Source organism: Rhinopithecus roxellana, chromosome 6 (genome assembly GCF_007565055.1).
Source record: "Rhinopithecus roxellana isolate Shanxi Qingling chromosome 6, ASM756505v1, whole genome shotgun sequence".
In the NCBI taxonomy this organism is placed as follows: domain Eukaryota; kingdom Metazoa; phylum Chordata; class Mammalia; order Primates; family Cercopithecidae; genus Rhinopithecus; species Rhinopithecus roxellana.
In genome coordinates this window covers 128,803,357-128,821,422 of record NC_044554.1, presented here as the reverse complement: position 1 = coordinate 128,821,422, position 18,066 = coordinate 128,803,357, and the positions used below count along the sequence as shown (strand labels likewise).

The 18,066-nt window shown below is 38.0% G+C and overlaps 1 protein-coding gene across 3 annotated transcripts in view; it reads right to left on the bottom strand.

Annotated features, from left to right (window-relative positions):
- The window catches only part of GLCCI1 (glucocorticoid induced 1), a 134,014-nt gene that overhangs the window by 12,599 nt on the left and 103,349 nt on the right, over positions 1–18,066 (bottom strand). For all 3 annotated transcript variants that reach the window (XM_010353066.2, XM_030932059.1, XM_030932060.1), the window contains exons 5-6: positions 16,361–16,513; positions 5,320–5,530 (exon numbers count right to left, since the gene is read on the bottom strand). In XM_010353066.2, coding sequence (XP_010351368.2) covers positions 5,320–5,530; positions 16,361–16,513 — 364 coding nt within the window. The remainder of the gene's footprint in view (positions 1–5,319; positions 5,531–16,360; positions 16,514–18,066) is intronic.

The following is an 18,066-nucleotide window of genomic DNA, read 5'->3' as shown; positions in this document are numbered from 1 at the left end:
GAGACAGGTAAAATGACTTTAGGGACATAATTCTAGAATAGATCAATTTTAACCTATAGACTAACTCCTTTGTTGGAATAATATCTTTATACTCTGTAATTTTACCACCAAAAGGTTCCTCTAGGATAATAAGCATCATAGAACCATATCAAGAGAATATTTTGATAAACACATCCAGGTTCAAAAGCAGTGATTTTTCAAGGTGTGGTAGCTCAAAGAAGTGTACGCATCATATCTGGTTTTAAAATATAAACCCCCAAAAGAAAAGTGCCATAAAATCTTGGCTGATTACCTAAAAAATAGAGGGTTAAAGCATAGTAAGGGCACAGGTCAAAAAAAAGTCAAGAAATAGAACCCTAGAGATAAATACAAGTATGTTAAAATGTATGTATAAAGGAATAGGAAGATGCCAAAAGCAGTCTGTTTCAAAAGTCTGCCTAGGTTCAAGCCTAGACCCTGGAAAGACAAAATAATACTTTTTTTTCTGCTAAGCCCCTCCAAGGCGGGGCTCAGTCCTCACACTAAAAGTTCAGCAATATGAATATTTACGAGTTAAGTCACAGAATGAGTTAAATAGGCTTATATGCATTGGCTTGGGAAACTCTATCCACATAGTGTACACTGTTCCTTCAGGAAAATACAGCTTAAATTACAAGTAATCAATTTATGGACTCTTGGAATACAGCTCTCAGTAGTTGGCCTGAATAAAATGATTCCATTTATTTCATGATTATAATAATCAATGTTTCCACAATATCCTGCAAAACTGCAGAATTTTATAACAACTGCATAAGTGAACTGTGCCAAAGATCAATGATAAGTAGCTGACTGAAGTCTACATTTTGTGGCTTGCCCAGCACCAGTTTGGCTACCATCAAGCAATGCTGGCAGAGCTGCTTAAGAAACTAATATTCTGACACTGCCATCTGTATTACATAAATGGCTATTTTTGTTCCTTGCATTTTATTTTGGGTATGATAATGTGGAAGAATGTAAGCTACCTCTGAGGGTACATTCTGATGATGTCAAGATGAGTGCTCTTATTCTGGATCTCTGAATTCTATGCACAGAGAAGAGCAGTAGTAGTTCCTATGGCTATTAGCCTGGAAACTTTATACATGTGACCAGTGTGACCAAGTTGCCTTCAATCTTTAGGTTACTGGAAAAATCCAGTAAAAAATCAAAACAAAACACCAAAAACCCATTCACTTGAAACAAGTCTCTCAACAGTTCAAACTTTCTTGACAGAGTGTTTTTGTCCTGGCATTGCAATCCACACAGGCAAAGAAAAAAAACCAATGTGCGATGCAACTAAAATTATTTTATAGGTCTCAAATGATACATAATTCATAGCAAATAGATGTTAGGAACACACAAAAATAACATTAGCAAAGAAAAAAGAATACGTATATAAAACGAATACTAGAAAAATAATCAGCTCACCAGCACATCCCTCATTAGGGTAGCTATTCACCGCAGCTATCCCTCCCCTCCACGTCTATCCAGGCTCCTATAGATGTCTGAACTAGTTACTCTACCACAGAACAAATCTCTCTACAGCAACTGCAGAATATGTAGGTACTCCAAATCAAATCAATTCTAATTGACTTCAAAATTATAGAATTCATTCTGTTTTCATAATAATGAAAAGCTCTAGGAAAGCTATACAGCTTCCTTTTATGTCGCTAATAAACAAAACACCAATTTATGATTTATTGTAGAAAACATACATTATAGGAAAGAATTAGTATCTTTTTTTGAGATGGGAGTCTTGTTCTGTTGCCCAGGCTGGAATGCAGTGACGTGATCTCGGTTTGCTGCAACCTCCACCTCCCAAGTTCAACTGATCCTCTTGTCTCAGCCTCCTGATTAGCTGGGGCTGAAGCTGCATGCCACCACACCCGACTAACTTTTCGTATTTTTAGTAGAGATGGGGTTTCACTATGTTGGCCAGGCTGGTCTTTAACTCCTGACCTCAAGTGAGCTGCCCGCCTTGGCCTCCCAAAGTGCTGGGATCACAGAAATAATTAGTATTTTTTAAAAACAGCAAAACCCAGAGTTTGGGCTTTACATGAAGAAGAAATGAGTCAGAAACTAGCCTACAGTTTGAATGACGTAACATATTAGTTCCAGAAATTGTAAAATTTCTGGACAACTCCTTCCTTTATACTTTTAGTATTCTAAACATCATTGTCTAATAGTGCATTATTTGTTTACATTCCTAATTACTCCCTACTAGACTATAAATTCCTTAAAGACAGATACCACATCTCAATCATCTCTATTTCTCCACTCTCTAGTACAATATCTGACATACAATAAATGCTCAACAAGTGTTCTTTAAATAAACTAGAAGTATAACCTCAGTTGGAATACATAAATTTCAACTCCCAATTCTAAAATACCTATGTGTGCATACTTACATATATAAAAGGGATAGGTGCTATTTTCATTTTCTCTTTATAATATTTGATTTGTTTGAGAACTAGAAACCTTGTATTGCATAACAGAGGGCTACACAGTATTCCAGGGAGTAGTAACATCAACTTGATCTTAATCACAAAATAATGCCTCTCAGCTAAATATGGTAGATATTATGAAACTGATCTCATAGGGCTTTAATTCTCAAATTGAGGTGATCTTGTAGAAAACAGAGAAATGTCTTAAATAATTCTGAAACCCATTCTATATTTATAAGTTCTAAACAGGTTTTTTAAAAAATCACTATTAAGCAACATTCATCACCACTAATTGTTTGCCATGTGCCAAAAAGTTGTGCTACGCATTTTGCTATATCTCATGTAACCCCAATAATGATATGAGGTAGGTATTATTACCCTATTTTACTAAGAAATATTTTTTAACTATTAGGAAAAAACCTTAGCTTTAGAGATGATCTGAACCAATGTTCTCATTTTACATATTAAACAAACAAAAAAAAAGGGGTTGGGTATAAAGAAGTTAGTGTTATGCAGGCATATATCTGGTATGTAAGAACAAAAGGACATAGAGGAAAATATACCAACAAAGGCAAACTTAGGAAAAGGTCTAACCTGTCTAAGAAATGGTCAGAATTAATACTGTTAGATAATTGACACAAACTAGGCCAGAGAAGGTGATTTTGACTAAGCTGTGGAAGTTAAATAATTGATATTTTTTCCTGAAACGATTAGGGAAACTAACAGGTGATAATAAAGGTGATTATTTTTATAGCAGCAGCTACCAGCTACCATTCATTAAATCCTTGAGAATTAATGCAGGTTTTATGTCCAAACCTTCACAGGATTTTCAAATGCATTCCTATGGTCCCAAAGCCAATGCTACTCTTAACTTCTATGTTATAACGTCTCCTGCAAAAGACCCTGGCAGGAGAGTGACATGATTATACCTTCTCATAATAAAATAGATTATACATCTTTAGGAAAAAGAGCTATTACATATTAAAGAACACGCACTGTTTGAAACTTATGATGTAAGTGAAGACCTGTGAGCTACAGAAACCACTATTCACTGAGAGGCCCTGAAGGCAATCTCACAACTAGTTAACCAAAATGGAACTCATCTACCATCTTCTCAATACATTTTCTTCTTGGTTCAGCATCTCTCAATTATCCACAGTATTAAAGAAAACAGAACTCCAGAATTAACTGTCTAGCTGTACTACCACCATTATTTCTACTTTTCATTTTTACCCCAGGTACAAGTGTTAAGTAGCAAAAGTGGCCAACCTGAACTGTACTTATCCTTTCTACTGGCATAACAAAGAATATGAGTTTGGAATCAAGACAGACTGGTCTCTCCATTTACCACCTACACAACCTAAATCAAGTTACTATTATCAATTCCATTTGCTTTCAAAACAAACATTCCTACTGGAAGCAAGATGTTTTATTGTGAAACATCCACATTAAAAGGTTGTGATGAAGTGATTAAAGGTGTTGATTCTCACAGGATGCTTCAGTGAAATGAAAGTTTCCTAGTCTGACATTTTAAGACATGGAGACTTCCCACGTGAAGCCAAGAGATATCTGGTACTATATTCAATATATCCTTAATGAAGGAAGGGGGTCCACAAGGCCTTCAATAACGAAAGAGTCAACAAGAAAGGGGAGAACTGTTAAGATCTAGCCACATATAAAAGCAGAGGACAAAATCCAAAGTAGCTTCCACTTAACATCTAAGAAGAGTTACATATAATAAGTAAAAGAAGTCAGACACAAAGAATATATACCACATTATGCAATTTGTATGCAGTCTAGTAACAGGGGAAACTAAATTATAGTGATGGAAGTCAGCGAAGTGGTTACTTTCAAGTGGAGAGAGGAAGGATGCTATTGGGGAAGAGGTGCAAGGAGCCTTGTGGGATAATAAAAATCTTCTATATCTATACTTGACCTAGGTAGTGGTTTCCTGAGCACACACATGTAAAAATTCATTTGGCTGAGCACTTATGATCTGGGCATTTTACATACAACAACACATCAATCATAGGGGATGGGGTCAATTCAGAACAAGGACCGTAAAACTCCTAAGATTTTATAACCATATAACTTTGTATAGTTTTACATTTTTGTTGCCATTGACCTATTTCTCTATGGTGACAAGCAGTGAATTTGTTATAAACATAAGCTCAGTGTTTCTTTGCAAGTAGGTAGGAAGGTAGAAGCTGGGCAGTCTACATGGCCTTCTGTAGCTAGGTCTTAGGGGGCTAGAAACAGAAAGAACTCAGGGAGTGTTGGCAGACAAGTGGTGGTAGACACAATGATAGAAGAACATGGAGAGATAGTTGGGCTTGATAGGAAATAAGAATCCCAGAGGGTCTCAACAGTTAATAATTTATCTACATACTATAATATAATCCCTGATGTCCTGTAGGTACTCACTGAGCTTTATAAACTTGGTTAAAAATACACTCTTTTCCAACAGAATTTTTAGAAATGATTTCCTCGCAAATCAATCTGATTATAAAATCTAACTTTAAGCTTGAGAAACATAAACTTTACCATAACCATCATCCGCTCTGGACAATACCAAGGAAAAGACCTATGTATTATATGAAGTTGTACACACTCCATTTTATGGCTTTCATTAGCTGTTAGAACCATGCGCTGTGCTTCTCTGACACATTTATGGAAGATGTTTGTTAGAGTCACAAAGAAGGGGGTATGTGAAACCAATGAACAAACAAACCTAGATTAACCAATCTTTGACAATGTCACCACTCAACAAAAGAAAAAAAAAAGGATGTAATGGTCTAAGACAAGGTATAATGAGCGAGGCCCCATAACAAACCCTCTAAGTGGACGACTCCATTCTTACCTTTATCACGATCATAGAGCAAATCTTCTGTTGAGCAAGGGCTACCATCCTGGGATTCCGGGGGACAAAAAGGGGAGACACAGGGTGAATGACTGCTGCAGCTACTGCTGCGCTCCTGGACAGAAGGAGTCTGAGTGTCAATGCTGCGAGTACTACTGCTCCGGTAATGAGCAGGGAGTGGAGCTCTTCGACCATCTGGTATGTCCAACGGCTGTAAGAGGAATACCATTAAACATCCAAATGCTGGTGCATACATTCATCTACATAGAAAGCGCATAGTATTTCCTTTGATTTCCTATTCCACCACTACTGACCCAATTTATTCTTCAAAGGCTAAAGACCAAGCTTGTATCTTAAGCTAATTTCTATATATGTTACCTTTATTGAACTAAACATTTCTTTTAAAACAAATTGTTGGCCTTAAAAATTCCATAGCTCACTGTATGTACCTGTAGGTCAGCACATCCCACAAAACTCTTCAAGGACAGCAGGAGTCCTGTGCCTGGTACTACTCCTGGCACATGGCAGATATTCAGTAAACATTTGCTGAATGAATTAACAAAGCTAAAAAAAAAATTACTTTGACTTGCTTGTAAGAAAAAGTGAAATCTCATATTCACAGGTACAGATTTTTCTGTTTGTTCTTCCTTCCTATTTTAAGTTTTTAGAGGCCATGAACAGAACTATAGTTTCTATTTCCTTTGCAAATGATCCAAAATTTCTAATAAAGAGGCTTATTCTATTAGTAATCAATAGAGGTTATTAATGTAACTCAGAAGAATTTTAATATTAGAAGAATTTGGATATCACATTCTACTAATTTGGTATCCAGCTAAGTAGGACTACTCATAATTTTCCTTAGTTTGAATACCTTGTTCTCAGTAGCTGAAAGAGAAAAAAGGAAACCATCATCATAGAGGCATATATTTTGGACCTGAGGGTACCTCAGAGCTCACTGGTCCATTGTTTTGTTTTCACAAATGAGGAACCTATAGTTCAGTGACACAGCTAATTAAGTGGCATCAGAGATGCTGCTGCAGTGGACTCTTTCTACTTTACTACTCTGCTTCTGTAAAAATACATCTTACTCCATATTCTTCATTTGTGTGCTAACAAAGTGAGGTTAACAAGTAAAATTCTCTATATTAAGTTACTATATAATTGAAAATATTTGCTGTTATTAAACATACAGGATTGCAATGCTAGGGAAAAGAACCAATATGCTGTAAATTTATTTATAACTTATTTTCACTATTTATTGTGTCTACTGCTCTTACTCTGATCATTGTCATTTCAGAGATTTTAGAAATACTGTCCAGAGGGGAAATGAAGGAAGGTAAAATCAGGTGAGATTCAAAACTTATCAATATTTTCTATACCAAACAAGTGAAGGCTGAAATCCGAAACTTTGCAAATGAAAACTTCATTTAGAGTTCTGCCCCTGCTGCCCCTGGACTGGAGAAGAAACAAAGAGGCTGAGGGCTTTACTTGCACTGCTAACATGACATACTCACCATACAGAGAGGAGCCCATCTCCTCCCTGTGAGCCCTCGGCACCCCACCTTTCATCTGGTGGGGCTCCTGGCTCAGGCCAGCAGCACAGCTGCCCCACCCCCTGGCTGAACATCCTGGTAGCAGCGGATCTGTGTTTCTGAAGTGGAGGTCCCAGACGCAACCAAAAGACCCTCTGCCATTGCCACTGCAGTGGTACTCCCCTTGCTACCCTTGGACTAGGAAAGGAGCAAAGACCCTGAGTGCTTTAACCACACCTCCAGCAAGCTGCCACTGCCCTAAGAAGAGGTCAGTCTGTCTCCCTCAGGATACCCCCAGCTTGAGCCCACAACACAGCTGTCCTACTCCAAGCCAATCACACTAACTGGCAGCAGTTCTGCATTTCTCTGGGGTGGACCCCAGGGATGAGTGAAAGGCCCTCTGCCATAGCCACTGCCAAGGTCCCTTCCCCTGCTGCCTCCAAGCTGAGAGAGAACATAAAGCCTTAGCTCACCCCAGGGCTGAAGCCTGGGAGTGCCAAGCCAAGATCTGCAGCCAGCACTTGAGTGGGAGAGGAGCCTACACTTTCAGAGCACTGAGAGGGAGCACAGTTGCAATCATGAGGAAATACAGAAGAGCCACATGGCTGAGCAAGAGCTTACCTACTGGCCATTACGCTTAAGGGCCATCAAACTTCAATCACAGTGCAAACTTCAATACAAAAAATACTTTGCTAATAAACCCTCCTGTGAAACTAAAGACAATAACTCAGCTACAAATAAAAACCTTGTACAATGCCTCAGACTCTAAAAACATCCAGAAAAGTCAACCAACTGTACAAATTATGCCACGGTTGAAGGAACATTAGCCCACACAGGTGAGAAAGAACCAGTGCAAGAACTCTGGCAACTCAGAAAGCCACAGTGTCTTCTTTCCTCCCAATGACCATATTAGTTCCCCAACAAAGGTTCTTAAACAAGTTGGAATGGCTGAAAGGACAGAAAGATAGAATTCAGAATATAGAAATGAAGGTCATCAAGATTCAGAAGAAAGCCAAAACCCAATCCAAGGAATCTAATGATTACCATAAAATAATACAGGAGCTGTTTGATGAAATGGCCATTATAAGAAGGAACCAAACTGATCAGAGAGTTGAAAAACACACTATAAGACTTTCATAATGCAATCCCAAATATTAATAGCAGAATAGACCAAGCTGAGGAAAGAATCTCAGAGCTTGAAGACTGGTTCTCTGAACTAAGTCAGATGAAATTTTTCTTTTTCTTTTTCTTTTTTTTTTTGAGATGGAGTTTTGCTCTTGTTGCCAGGCTGGAGTGCAATGGCACAATCTCGGCTCACTGCAACCTCCACCTCCTGGGTTCAAGAGATTCTCTTCCCTCAGTCTCCTGAGTAGCTGGGATTATAGGTGCCCACCACCATGACTGGCTAATGTTTTGTAATTTTGGTACAGTTGGGGTTTCACCACGTTGGCCAGCCTGGTCTTGAACTTCTGACCTCAGGTGATCCACCTGCCTTGGCATTCCAAAGTGCTGGGATCACAGGCATAAGCCACCATGCCTGGCCAAAAAAAATTTTTTTAATGAATAACAGAGAATGAACAAAGCCTCTGAGAAATATTGTACTATGTAAAGAGACTAAATCCACGATGCACTGGCATCCCTAAAAGCGATGAGGAGAAAGCAAGCAACTAAGAAACCATATTTCAGGATATTGTCCATAAAAACATCCCCAACCTCACTAAAGAGGCCAACATTCAAATTCAGGAAATGCAGAGAACCCCTGCAAAATACTACATAGGAAGACCATTCCCAAGACACATAATCATCAGATTTTCCAAGGTTGGAATGAAAGAAAAAATGTTAAAGGCAGCTAGAGAGAATAGGCAGGTCACCTACAAAGGGAATCCCATGAGGCCAACAGCAGACCTTTTAGCCAAAATCTTGCAAGCCAAAAGAGATTGGGAGCCTATATTCAGCATTATTAAAGAAAAAATTTCCAAGCGAGAAGTGCATATCCAGTCAAACTAAGCACATAAGCAAAGGACAAATAAGATCCTTTTCAGACAAGCAAATGGTAAGAGAATTCATTACTACCAGACCTGCTTTACAAGAGATCCTGAAACGAGTGCTAAATCTGGAAAGGAAAGAACATTATCAGCCACTACAAAAACACAATTAAGTATACAGAACAGTGACACTACAAAGCAACTACACAATTAAGTCTGCATAATAACCAGCTAACAACACAATGAAGGATCAAATCTGTACATATCAATATTAACCTTGAATGTAAATGGATTGAATGTCCCAATTAAAAGGCACAAACTGGCAAGCTGCATAAAGAAGCAAGACTAAACGGTAGGCGTCTTCAAGAGACCAGGCTCACATGCAAAGACACCCATGGGGTCAAAATAAAGGGATGGAGAAAAATCTATCAACCAAATGGAAAACTGAAAAAAGCAAGGTTGCTATTCTAATTTCAGACAAAACAGACTTTATACCAACAAATATCAAAAAAGACAAAGAAGGGCAGTATATAATGGTAAAGGGTTCAATTCAACAGGAAGACCTAACTATCCTAAATATACAGGCACCCAACACAGGAGCACCCAGATTCATAAACCAAGTTCTTAGAGACCTACAAAGAGACTTAGATGTCCACAAAATAATAGTGGGAAACTTCAACATCCCACTGCCAGTATTAGCCAGATTGCTGAGGTAGAAAATTAACAGAGATGTTCAGGACCTGAACTCAACACTTGACCAAATGAATCGAATAGACATCTACAGAACTCTTCAACCCAAAACAATAGAATATACATTATTCTCATTACCACATGGCACATAGTATAAAAACAACCACACCAATGGACATAGAACAATCCTCTACAAATTAAAAAAACTGAAATCATGCCAACCATACTTCTGGACTACAGTACAATAAAAACTGAAATCAATACTAAGAAAATTGCTGAAAACCATACAATTACATGGAAATTAAACAATCTGCTTCTGACTGTCATTTGGGTAAACCATGAAATTAAGGCAGAAATCAAGAAAGTCTTTGAAACTATGGGAACAAAGATACAACATACTAGATTCCATGGGACACACCTAAAGCAGTGTTAAGAGGGAAATTTACAGCTCTCAAAGTCCACATAAAAAAAAATCAGATGTCCGATAACAACTTAATATCACGTCTAGAGGAACTAGAGAAGCAAAAGCAAACCAACTCCAAAGCCAGCAGACGACAAGAAATAACAAAAATCAGAGCTGACCTGAAAGAAACTGAGATGCAAAAAAAAACATAAAAAAGATTAACGAATCCCTGCGTTAATTCTTTGAAAGAATAAGTGAGAGAGACTGCTAGCTAGACTAATAAAGAAAAAAAGATCCAAATAAACAAAATCAGAAATGACAAAGGGGACAGTACCATTGACTCCACAGAAATATAAAAAAACCCTCAGAGACTACCATGAACACCTCTATGCATACAAGCTGGAAAACACAGAAAAAACAGGTAAATTCCTGGAAACATACAAACTCCCAAGACTGAACCAGGAAGAGAGAATCCCTGAACAGAACAATAATGAGTTCTGAAATTGAGTCTGTAATAAAAAGCCTACCAACCAGAAAGAGCTCTGAACCACATGGATCCACAGCCAAATTCTACCAGATGTATAAAGAAGAGCTAGTACCATTCCTACCTAAACTATTCAAAAAAACTTGAGGGGGAGGGACTTCTCCTTAACTCATTCTATAAGAACAACATCATCCTGATACCAAAATCTGGCAGAGACACAACAATGACAACAAAAACTTCAGGTGAATATCCTTGATAAAAATAGACGCAAAAATCCTCAACAAAATACTAGTAAACCTAAACCAAATCCAACAGCAGATCAAAAAGTGAATCCACCACGACCAAGCAGACTTTATCCCTGGGATGCAATGTTGGTTCAACATATGCATATCAATAAATGTGATTCATCAAATAGAAGTAAAAACAGAAACCACATAATTATCTTAATAGATGCAGAAATGGCTTTCAATAAAATCCAACATCCCTTCAGGTTAAAAACCTCCAACAAACTAGGCACTGAAGGAACATACTTCAAGATAATAAGAGCCATCTAAGAAAAACCCACAGCCAATTGTCATACCGAATGGGCAAAAGCTGGAAGCATTCCCTTGAAAACTGTAATGAAACAAGAATGCCCTCTCTCACCACTCCTGTTCAACATAGTACTGGAAGTCCTGGCCGGAGCAATCAGGCAAGAGAAAGAAATAAAAGACAGCCAAACAGGAAGAGTAAAGGCACATGATCCCTGGTTGCAGACAATATGGTTCTATACTTAGAAAATTCCATAATCTCTGCCTAAAAGCTCCTTGATCTGATAAACAACTTCAGCAAAGTATTTATTAAGAAACAAAACGTACAAAAATCAGTAGCATCTCTACATACTAACAATATCAAAGCTTAGAGCCAAATGAAGAACACAATCTCATTCACAATAGCCATAAAAAGAATAAACTACCTAGGAATACAGCTATCTAGGGAAGGGAAAGATCTCTAGAATGAGAATTACAAACCACTGCTCAATGAAATTAGAAATGACAATATCAGATGGAAAAACATTCCATGCTCATGAATAGGAAGTATAAATATTGTTAAAATGGCCACACTAGCGCGGTGGCTCATGCTCGTAATCCTAGCACTTTGGGGGGCCGAGGTGGGCGGATCACACAGTCAAGATATCGAGGCCATCCTGGCCAACACAATGAAACCCTGTCTCTACTAAAATATAAAATAATAATAATTATAATTAGCTGGGCATGGTGGCACACGCTTGTAGTCCCAGCTGCTCAGGAGGCTGAGGCAGGGGAATTGTTGGAACCTGGGAGGTGGAGGTTGCAGTGACCCGAGATCATGCCACTGCACTTCAGCCTCGCGACTGAGCGGCAAGACTGTCTCCAAAAAAAAAAAAAAACAAAAAAAAAAAAAACAGAAACCAAAAAAGCCATTCTGTCCAAAGCAATTTCCAGATTCAATGCTGTTCCCATCAAATTTCCAATGACGTTCCTCACAGAATTAGAAAAATCTATTTTAAAATTCATATAGAACCAAAAAGGAGCTTGAATAGCCAAAGTAGTCCTAGGCAAGAAGAACACAGCTGCAGGCATCCCATGACCTGACTTCATACTATACTACAAGGATATAGTAACCAAAACATGGTACTGGTACAAAAACAGACATACAGACCAATCGAACAGAAGAGAGAGCCCAGAAATAATACTGCACACCTATAACCATCTGTTCTTTGACAAAGTCGAGAAAAATAAGCAATGGGGAAGGGACTCCCTATTCAATAAATGGTGCTGGGATAATTGGCTAGCCATATGCAGAAGACTGAAACTGGATACCTTCCTTATACCATATACAAAAATCAACTCAAGATGGATCAAAGATTTAAATATAAAACCGGAAACTATAAAAACACTGGAAGATAACCTAGGAATTACCATTCTGGACACAGGACCTGGCAAAGATTTCATAGGAAAGATGCCAAAAGCAACTGCAACAAAACCAAAAATTGACAAATGGGACCTAACTAAACTAAAGAGCTTCTGCACAAGAGTTTTCAACAACAGAGTACACAGACAACCTACATAATGGGAGAAAATGTTTGCAAACTATGCATCTGACAAAGGTCTAATATCCAGAATCTAAGAAATGAAAACAAATGAACAGCAAAAAACAGAATCCTATTAAAAAGTGGGCAAATGGCCAGGTGTGATGGCTCATGCCTGTAATTATAATCCCAGCACTTTGGGAGGCCAAGGCAAGAGGATTCTTGAGCTCTAGAGTTTGAGACAAGCCTGGACAAATTAGCAAGACCTTGCCTGTACTAAAATAAAAAAAAAAAAAAATCAGCTGGTTGTGATGGGACGTACCTGCAGTCCTAGCTACTCAGGAGGCTAAGGTGGAAGGATCATTTGGGCCTGAGGGATTGAGGCCACAATAAGCCATGACTGTGCCACTATACTCCAGCCTGGGCAATGGAGCAAGACCCTGTCTCAAAAAAAAAAAAAAAAAAAAAGAAAAAGAAAAAAATGGTGGGCAAATCACATGGACAGACATTTTTCAAAAGGATATACACATGGCCAACAAGCATATGAAAAAATGCTCCACATGACTAATTATTACAAAATTGCAAGTCAAAACCACAATGAGATACCATCTCACATCAGTCAGAATGGCTATTACTAAAAAGTCAAAAAATAGGCTGGGTGCAGTGGCTCACGCCTGTAATCCTAGCACGTTGGGCGGCCGAGGTAGGCAGATTGCCTGAGCTCAGGAGTTGAAGACCATTCTGGGCAACATGGTGAAACCCCATCTCCACCAAAAAAAAAAAAAAAAAAAAAAAAAGGTCGGGCATGGCAGCATGCACCTGCAGTCCCAGCCATTTGGGAGGCTGAGGCAGGAGAATCACTTGAACCCGGGAGGCAGAAGTTGCAGTGAGTCAAGACTGCTCCATTGCATGCCAACCTGGGCAACATGGTGAGACTCCATCACCAAAAAAACCAAAACTAAACAAAAAAGCCAAAAAAACAGATGTTGGCAAGTTTGTGGAGAAAAGGGAATGCTTATACACCGCTGGTGGGAATGTAAATAAGTTTAGCTACTGTGGAAAGCACTGTGGTGATTTCTCAAAGAACTCAAAGCAGAATTACTATTCAACTTAGCAATCCCATTATTGAATATACACCCAAAGAAATATAAATTGCTCTACCATAAAGACACAAGAATGCACATGTTCATCACAGCACTGTTTACAATAACAAACATACAGAATCAACCTAAATGTCCATCAGTGGTAGACTGGATAAAGAAAATGTGGTACATATATACTATGGAATACTATGCAGCCATAAAAAGAATAAGATCATGTCCTTTGCAGCAACATGGATGGTGCTAAAGGCCATTATCCTAAGTAAACTAACACAGGAACAGAAAACCAAATACTATACATATTCTTACTTACAAATGGGAACTAAACATTGAGTACATATAGATACAAAGAAGGGAACAACAGATATCAGGGCCTACTTGAGGGTAGAGGATGGGAGTAGGGTGAGGATTGAAAAACTACCTCATCAGGTAGTATGCTTATTACCTGGGTGGTGAAATAATCTGTGCACCAAATCCCGTGACATACAATTTACCTATATTACAAACCTGCACATGTACCTTTGAACCTAAAAAGTTAAAAACTTCATTTGTCTACAGTATGCTGGTAAACAAAAACTATACCAACTTCACAACAATAACTATTCTACTCTAAAGATAATTTTTAATTATTTATATACCAGTTCATTTTATAAACCAAAAAATGTGAACAAGTTGTCTGGTTAACTATGTTGGAATACTGACATAGTTAACCAGACAATTTTCCTTTTTTGGCTACTGGCCAGTTCATGGTGATATTTTGATTAATTAAAACTTTGATTAATTAAAACACTTAATCATAAATCTAAAACTTTTAAAAATTGTAAGTTTGTAGGTTATCCCAGAAAAATTCTGATATGGCTACAATTGAAGTATGGCTTATTTAAAAGCAGAAGTACCTTACCAAGTTTTTTATTTTAGTATAGTTTTGCTTTTTAAGGATGTTTTTAAGGAATCAGCAAATATGTGAATTATCTCATCCTCTAAAAATTAGACCAAAAGTTTACATCCTTACATTACTGTTCTTAAACTTTACTTGATGTGTAAAGAAAACAGTTTAATGGGCTGGGCACAGTGGCTCATGCCTGTAATCCAAGGACTTTGGGAGGCCAAGGTGGGCGGATCATTTGAGGTGAGGAGTTCAAGACCAGCCTGGCCAACATGGTAACACCTTGTCTCTACTAAAAATACAAAAATTAGCTGGGCATTGTGGTGTGTGCCTGTAATCCCAGCTATTCAGGAGGCTGAAGTGGGAGAATCACTTGAACCTGGGAGGCAGAGGTTGCAGTGAACTGAGATTGTGCCACTGCACTCCAGTCTGGGCAACAGAACGAGACCCTGTCTCAAAAAAAAAAAAAAAAAAAAAAAAGAGTTCAATGGTAAACAGGGATGCCATGATGTCCGAAGAGTTCCTTGATGTTGTAATACATATAAAATTATAAACTTAACATGAAATGTTGAAGGAGAGTAAAACAGTACAACCTTTTGGGAGGGTAATTCTGGCAATATTCAAGATTTTAAATGTACAAATGCTACGACCTAGCAATTTCACTGCCAATTTTAAAATGGGGAAAAAGACCTAAAAAAAACATTTCTCCAATGAGAATATACAAATGACCACTAAAGGCTGGGTGCGGTGGCTCATGCCTGTAATCCTAGCACTTTGGGAGGCCAAGGCGGGTGGATGACGAGGTCAGGAGATCCAGACCATCCTGGCTAACATGGTGAAACCCTGTCTCTACTAAAAATACAAAAAAATTAGCCGGGTGTGGTGGCAGGTGCCTGTAGTCCCAGCTACTCTACTCGGGAGGCTGAGGCAGGAGAATGGTAGGAACCCGGGAGGCGGAGCTTGCGGTGAGCTGAGATGGTGCCACTGCACTCCAGCCTGGGGGAAAGAGAGAGACTCCATCTCAAAACAAAACAAAACAAAACAAAACAAAACAAAAAACCACTAGCACACGAAAAGATGCTTAACATCTTCAGTCACTAGGAAATGCAAATTAATACCACAGTGATATATCACTTCACATCCACTAAGATTGCTATAATTAAAAAAGGACAGATAATCACAAGTGTTGGTGAGGATGCAGAGAAACTGGAATTCTTATACATTGGTTGGAATGGATAATGATGAAGACACTTTGGAAAAGAGTCTGGCAGTTCCTCAAAAGGTTAAACAGAGTTACCACATCAGCAATTCCAACCCTAGGTATACACCCAAGAGAAATGCAAACAGTATATTCACACAAAAACTTGTGTACAAATGTTTATAGAAGCATTATTCACAATAGCCAAAAAGTAAAACAATCCAAATTTCTATTAACTGATAACTGAATAAATAAAATCCATATAACTGATTAATATTTGGCCATAAAAAGAAAGTCACCGATAACAGGCTAAATATGGGTGAACCTTAAAAACACTACACCAAGTTAAAAAAAAAATTCAGTTACAAAAGGCCACGTTGTATGATTCCATTGATATGAAGTGTCTAGAAACACCACCAAAAAATCCGTAAGCAGATTAGTGGCTGCCTAGGGCCAAGAGTATTACAGGGAAAAGAGAGACCACTGTGAAAGGATAAAATGTTTCTTTTTGGGATGATGAAAATGCTGTAAAATTGACTGTGGTGATGGTTGTATAACACTGAACCTCTTAAAAACCACTGAATTGTACACTAAATGAGTAAACTGGATGGCATGTGAATTATATCTTAATAAAGCCGTTACTAAAAAAGTACTTTTCAGACAGGTCGTTATATCAAACAAAAAAAGGATTCAAATATCCCATGTAACCTTACCTTGGATACTTCTTCCTTCCCATTATTTTCTTTAATGAACACCTTTTCTAATTCAGGGCTTATTCCTTCTACATTGCAGGGCACACGTGAAACAGATGATTTTGGCACTGATATATTTGACAGTGGCATAGGAACTGACCTTGATCCAGTAGCCTATGAGATAAGATAAAGGTAGTATCAAATTATTTGTGGTCAAAGCAATTAAGAACTAAGGAATATGGTAAATATTAAAATTGAATCTCAATGAACAGAGTTATTTCTGACCTTCCAAATACAATAAAAATTCAGGTGCACATAGAGAAATTTAGGTTCTGTAGTAAGAAAGTAAAATGAAAATTACATAGTCAAAATAATCATTTCAAATCCCTTTATGTAAGTATAAAGGCATAGCTGTATAACGTATACACTTGTTCAGTAGAATGGCAGAATCTTCTGCATTATTTACATTGTTTTCCTTTTTCTATTTCACGGCAACAGCATAGTTGAAGTCACGTAACTTAAATATATCATGTAAGTCCACTGTATAGCTCTGTATGAGTATGTTTAAAAGATGTTTGTTTTCTGTATAGTGACAATTACCTTCTAGTATCTTCCATTTCCATCTAAGAAAATCTGTTGGATTATTAAGTCATGTGGCAACAGTATTATGCTAAGTTCAACAACTTACTTAACAATTTAAAGTCAGGAAACAACAGGTGCTGGAGAGGATGTGGAGAAATAGGAACACTTTTACACTGTTGGTGGGATTGTAAACTAGTTCAACCATTGTGGAAAACAGTAGTATGGCGATTCCTCAAGGATCTAGAACTAGAAGTACCATATGACCCAGCCATCCCATTACTGGGTATATACCCAAAGGATTATAAATCATGCTGCTATAAAGACACATGCACACGTATGTTTATTGCGGCACTATTCACAATAGCAAAGACTTGGAATCAACCCAAATGTCCATCAGTGACAGACTGGATTAAGAAAATGTGGCACATATACACCATGGAATACTATGCAGCCATAAAAAAGGATGAGTTTGTGTCCTTTGTAGGGACATGGATGCAGGTGGAAACCATCATTCTCAGCAAACTATCACAAGAACAGAAAACCAAACACTGCATGTTCTCACTCATAGGTGGGAACTGAACAATGACATCACTTGGACTCGGGAAGGGGAACATCACACACCGGGGCCTACCATGGGGAGTGGGGAGGGGGGAGGGATTGCATTGGGAGTTATACCTGATGTAAATGACGAGTTGATGGGTGCTGACGAGTTGATGGGTGCAGCACACCAACATGGCACATGTATACATATGTAACAAACCTGCACGTTATGCACATGTACCCTAGAACTTAAAGTATAATTAAAAAAAAAAACACCTCAAAAAACAAAACAAAACAAAACAATTTAAAGGCTGTTTTCAAAAGTCCTTGGCAGGAGTTCTCAAAAATTAACTACCACTAATAGTTGTTAAGTAAAAAGTGTAAGACAAGACTTTTGATGCTTAAGGATTTATACAACAGGAAAGAATAAGAAAAATAAAGATTAATAAGGTAAAAATGAAAACAACAAATGACCTCTATCTTACACCGAATCAAGCTGACTCACATGATCTGTGATAAGGTAGACTGCTAATCATTGGTTAGCACACTAATAATATTTCCCATACAATGGTGTATTCTTGCCAACTGTGAGTTGCTGCTCATCA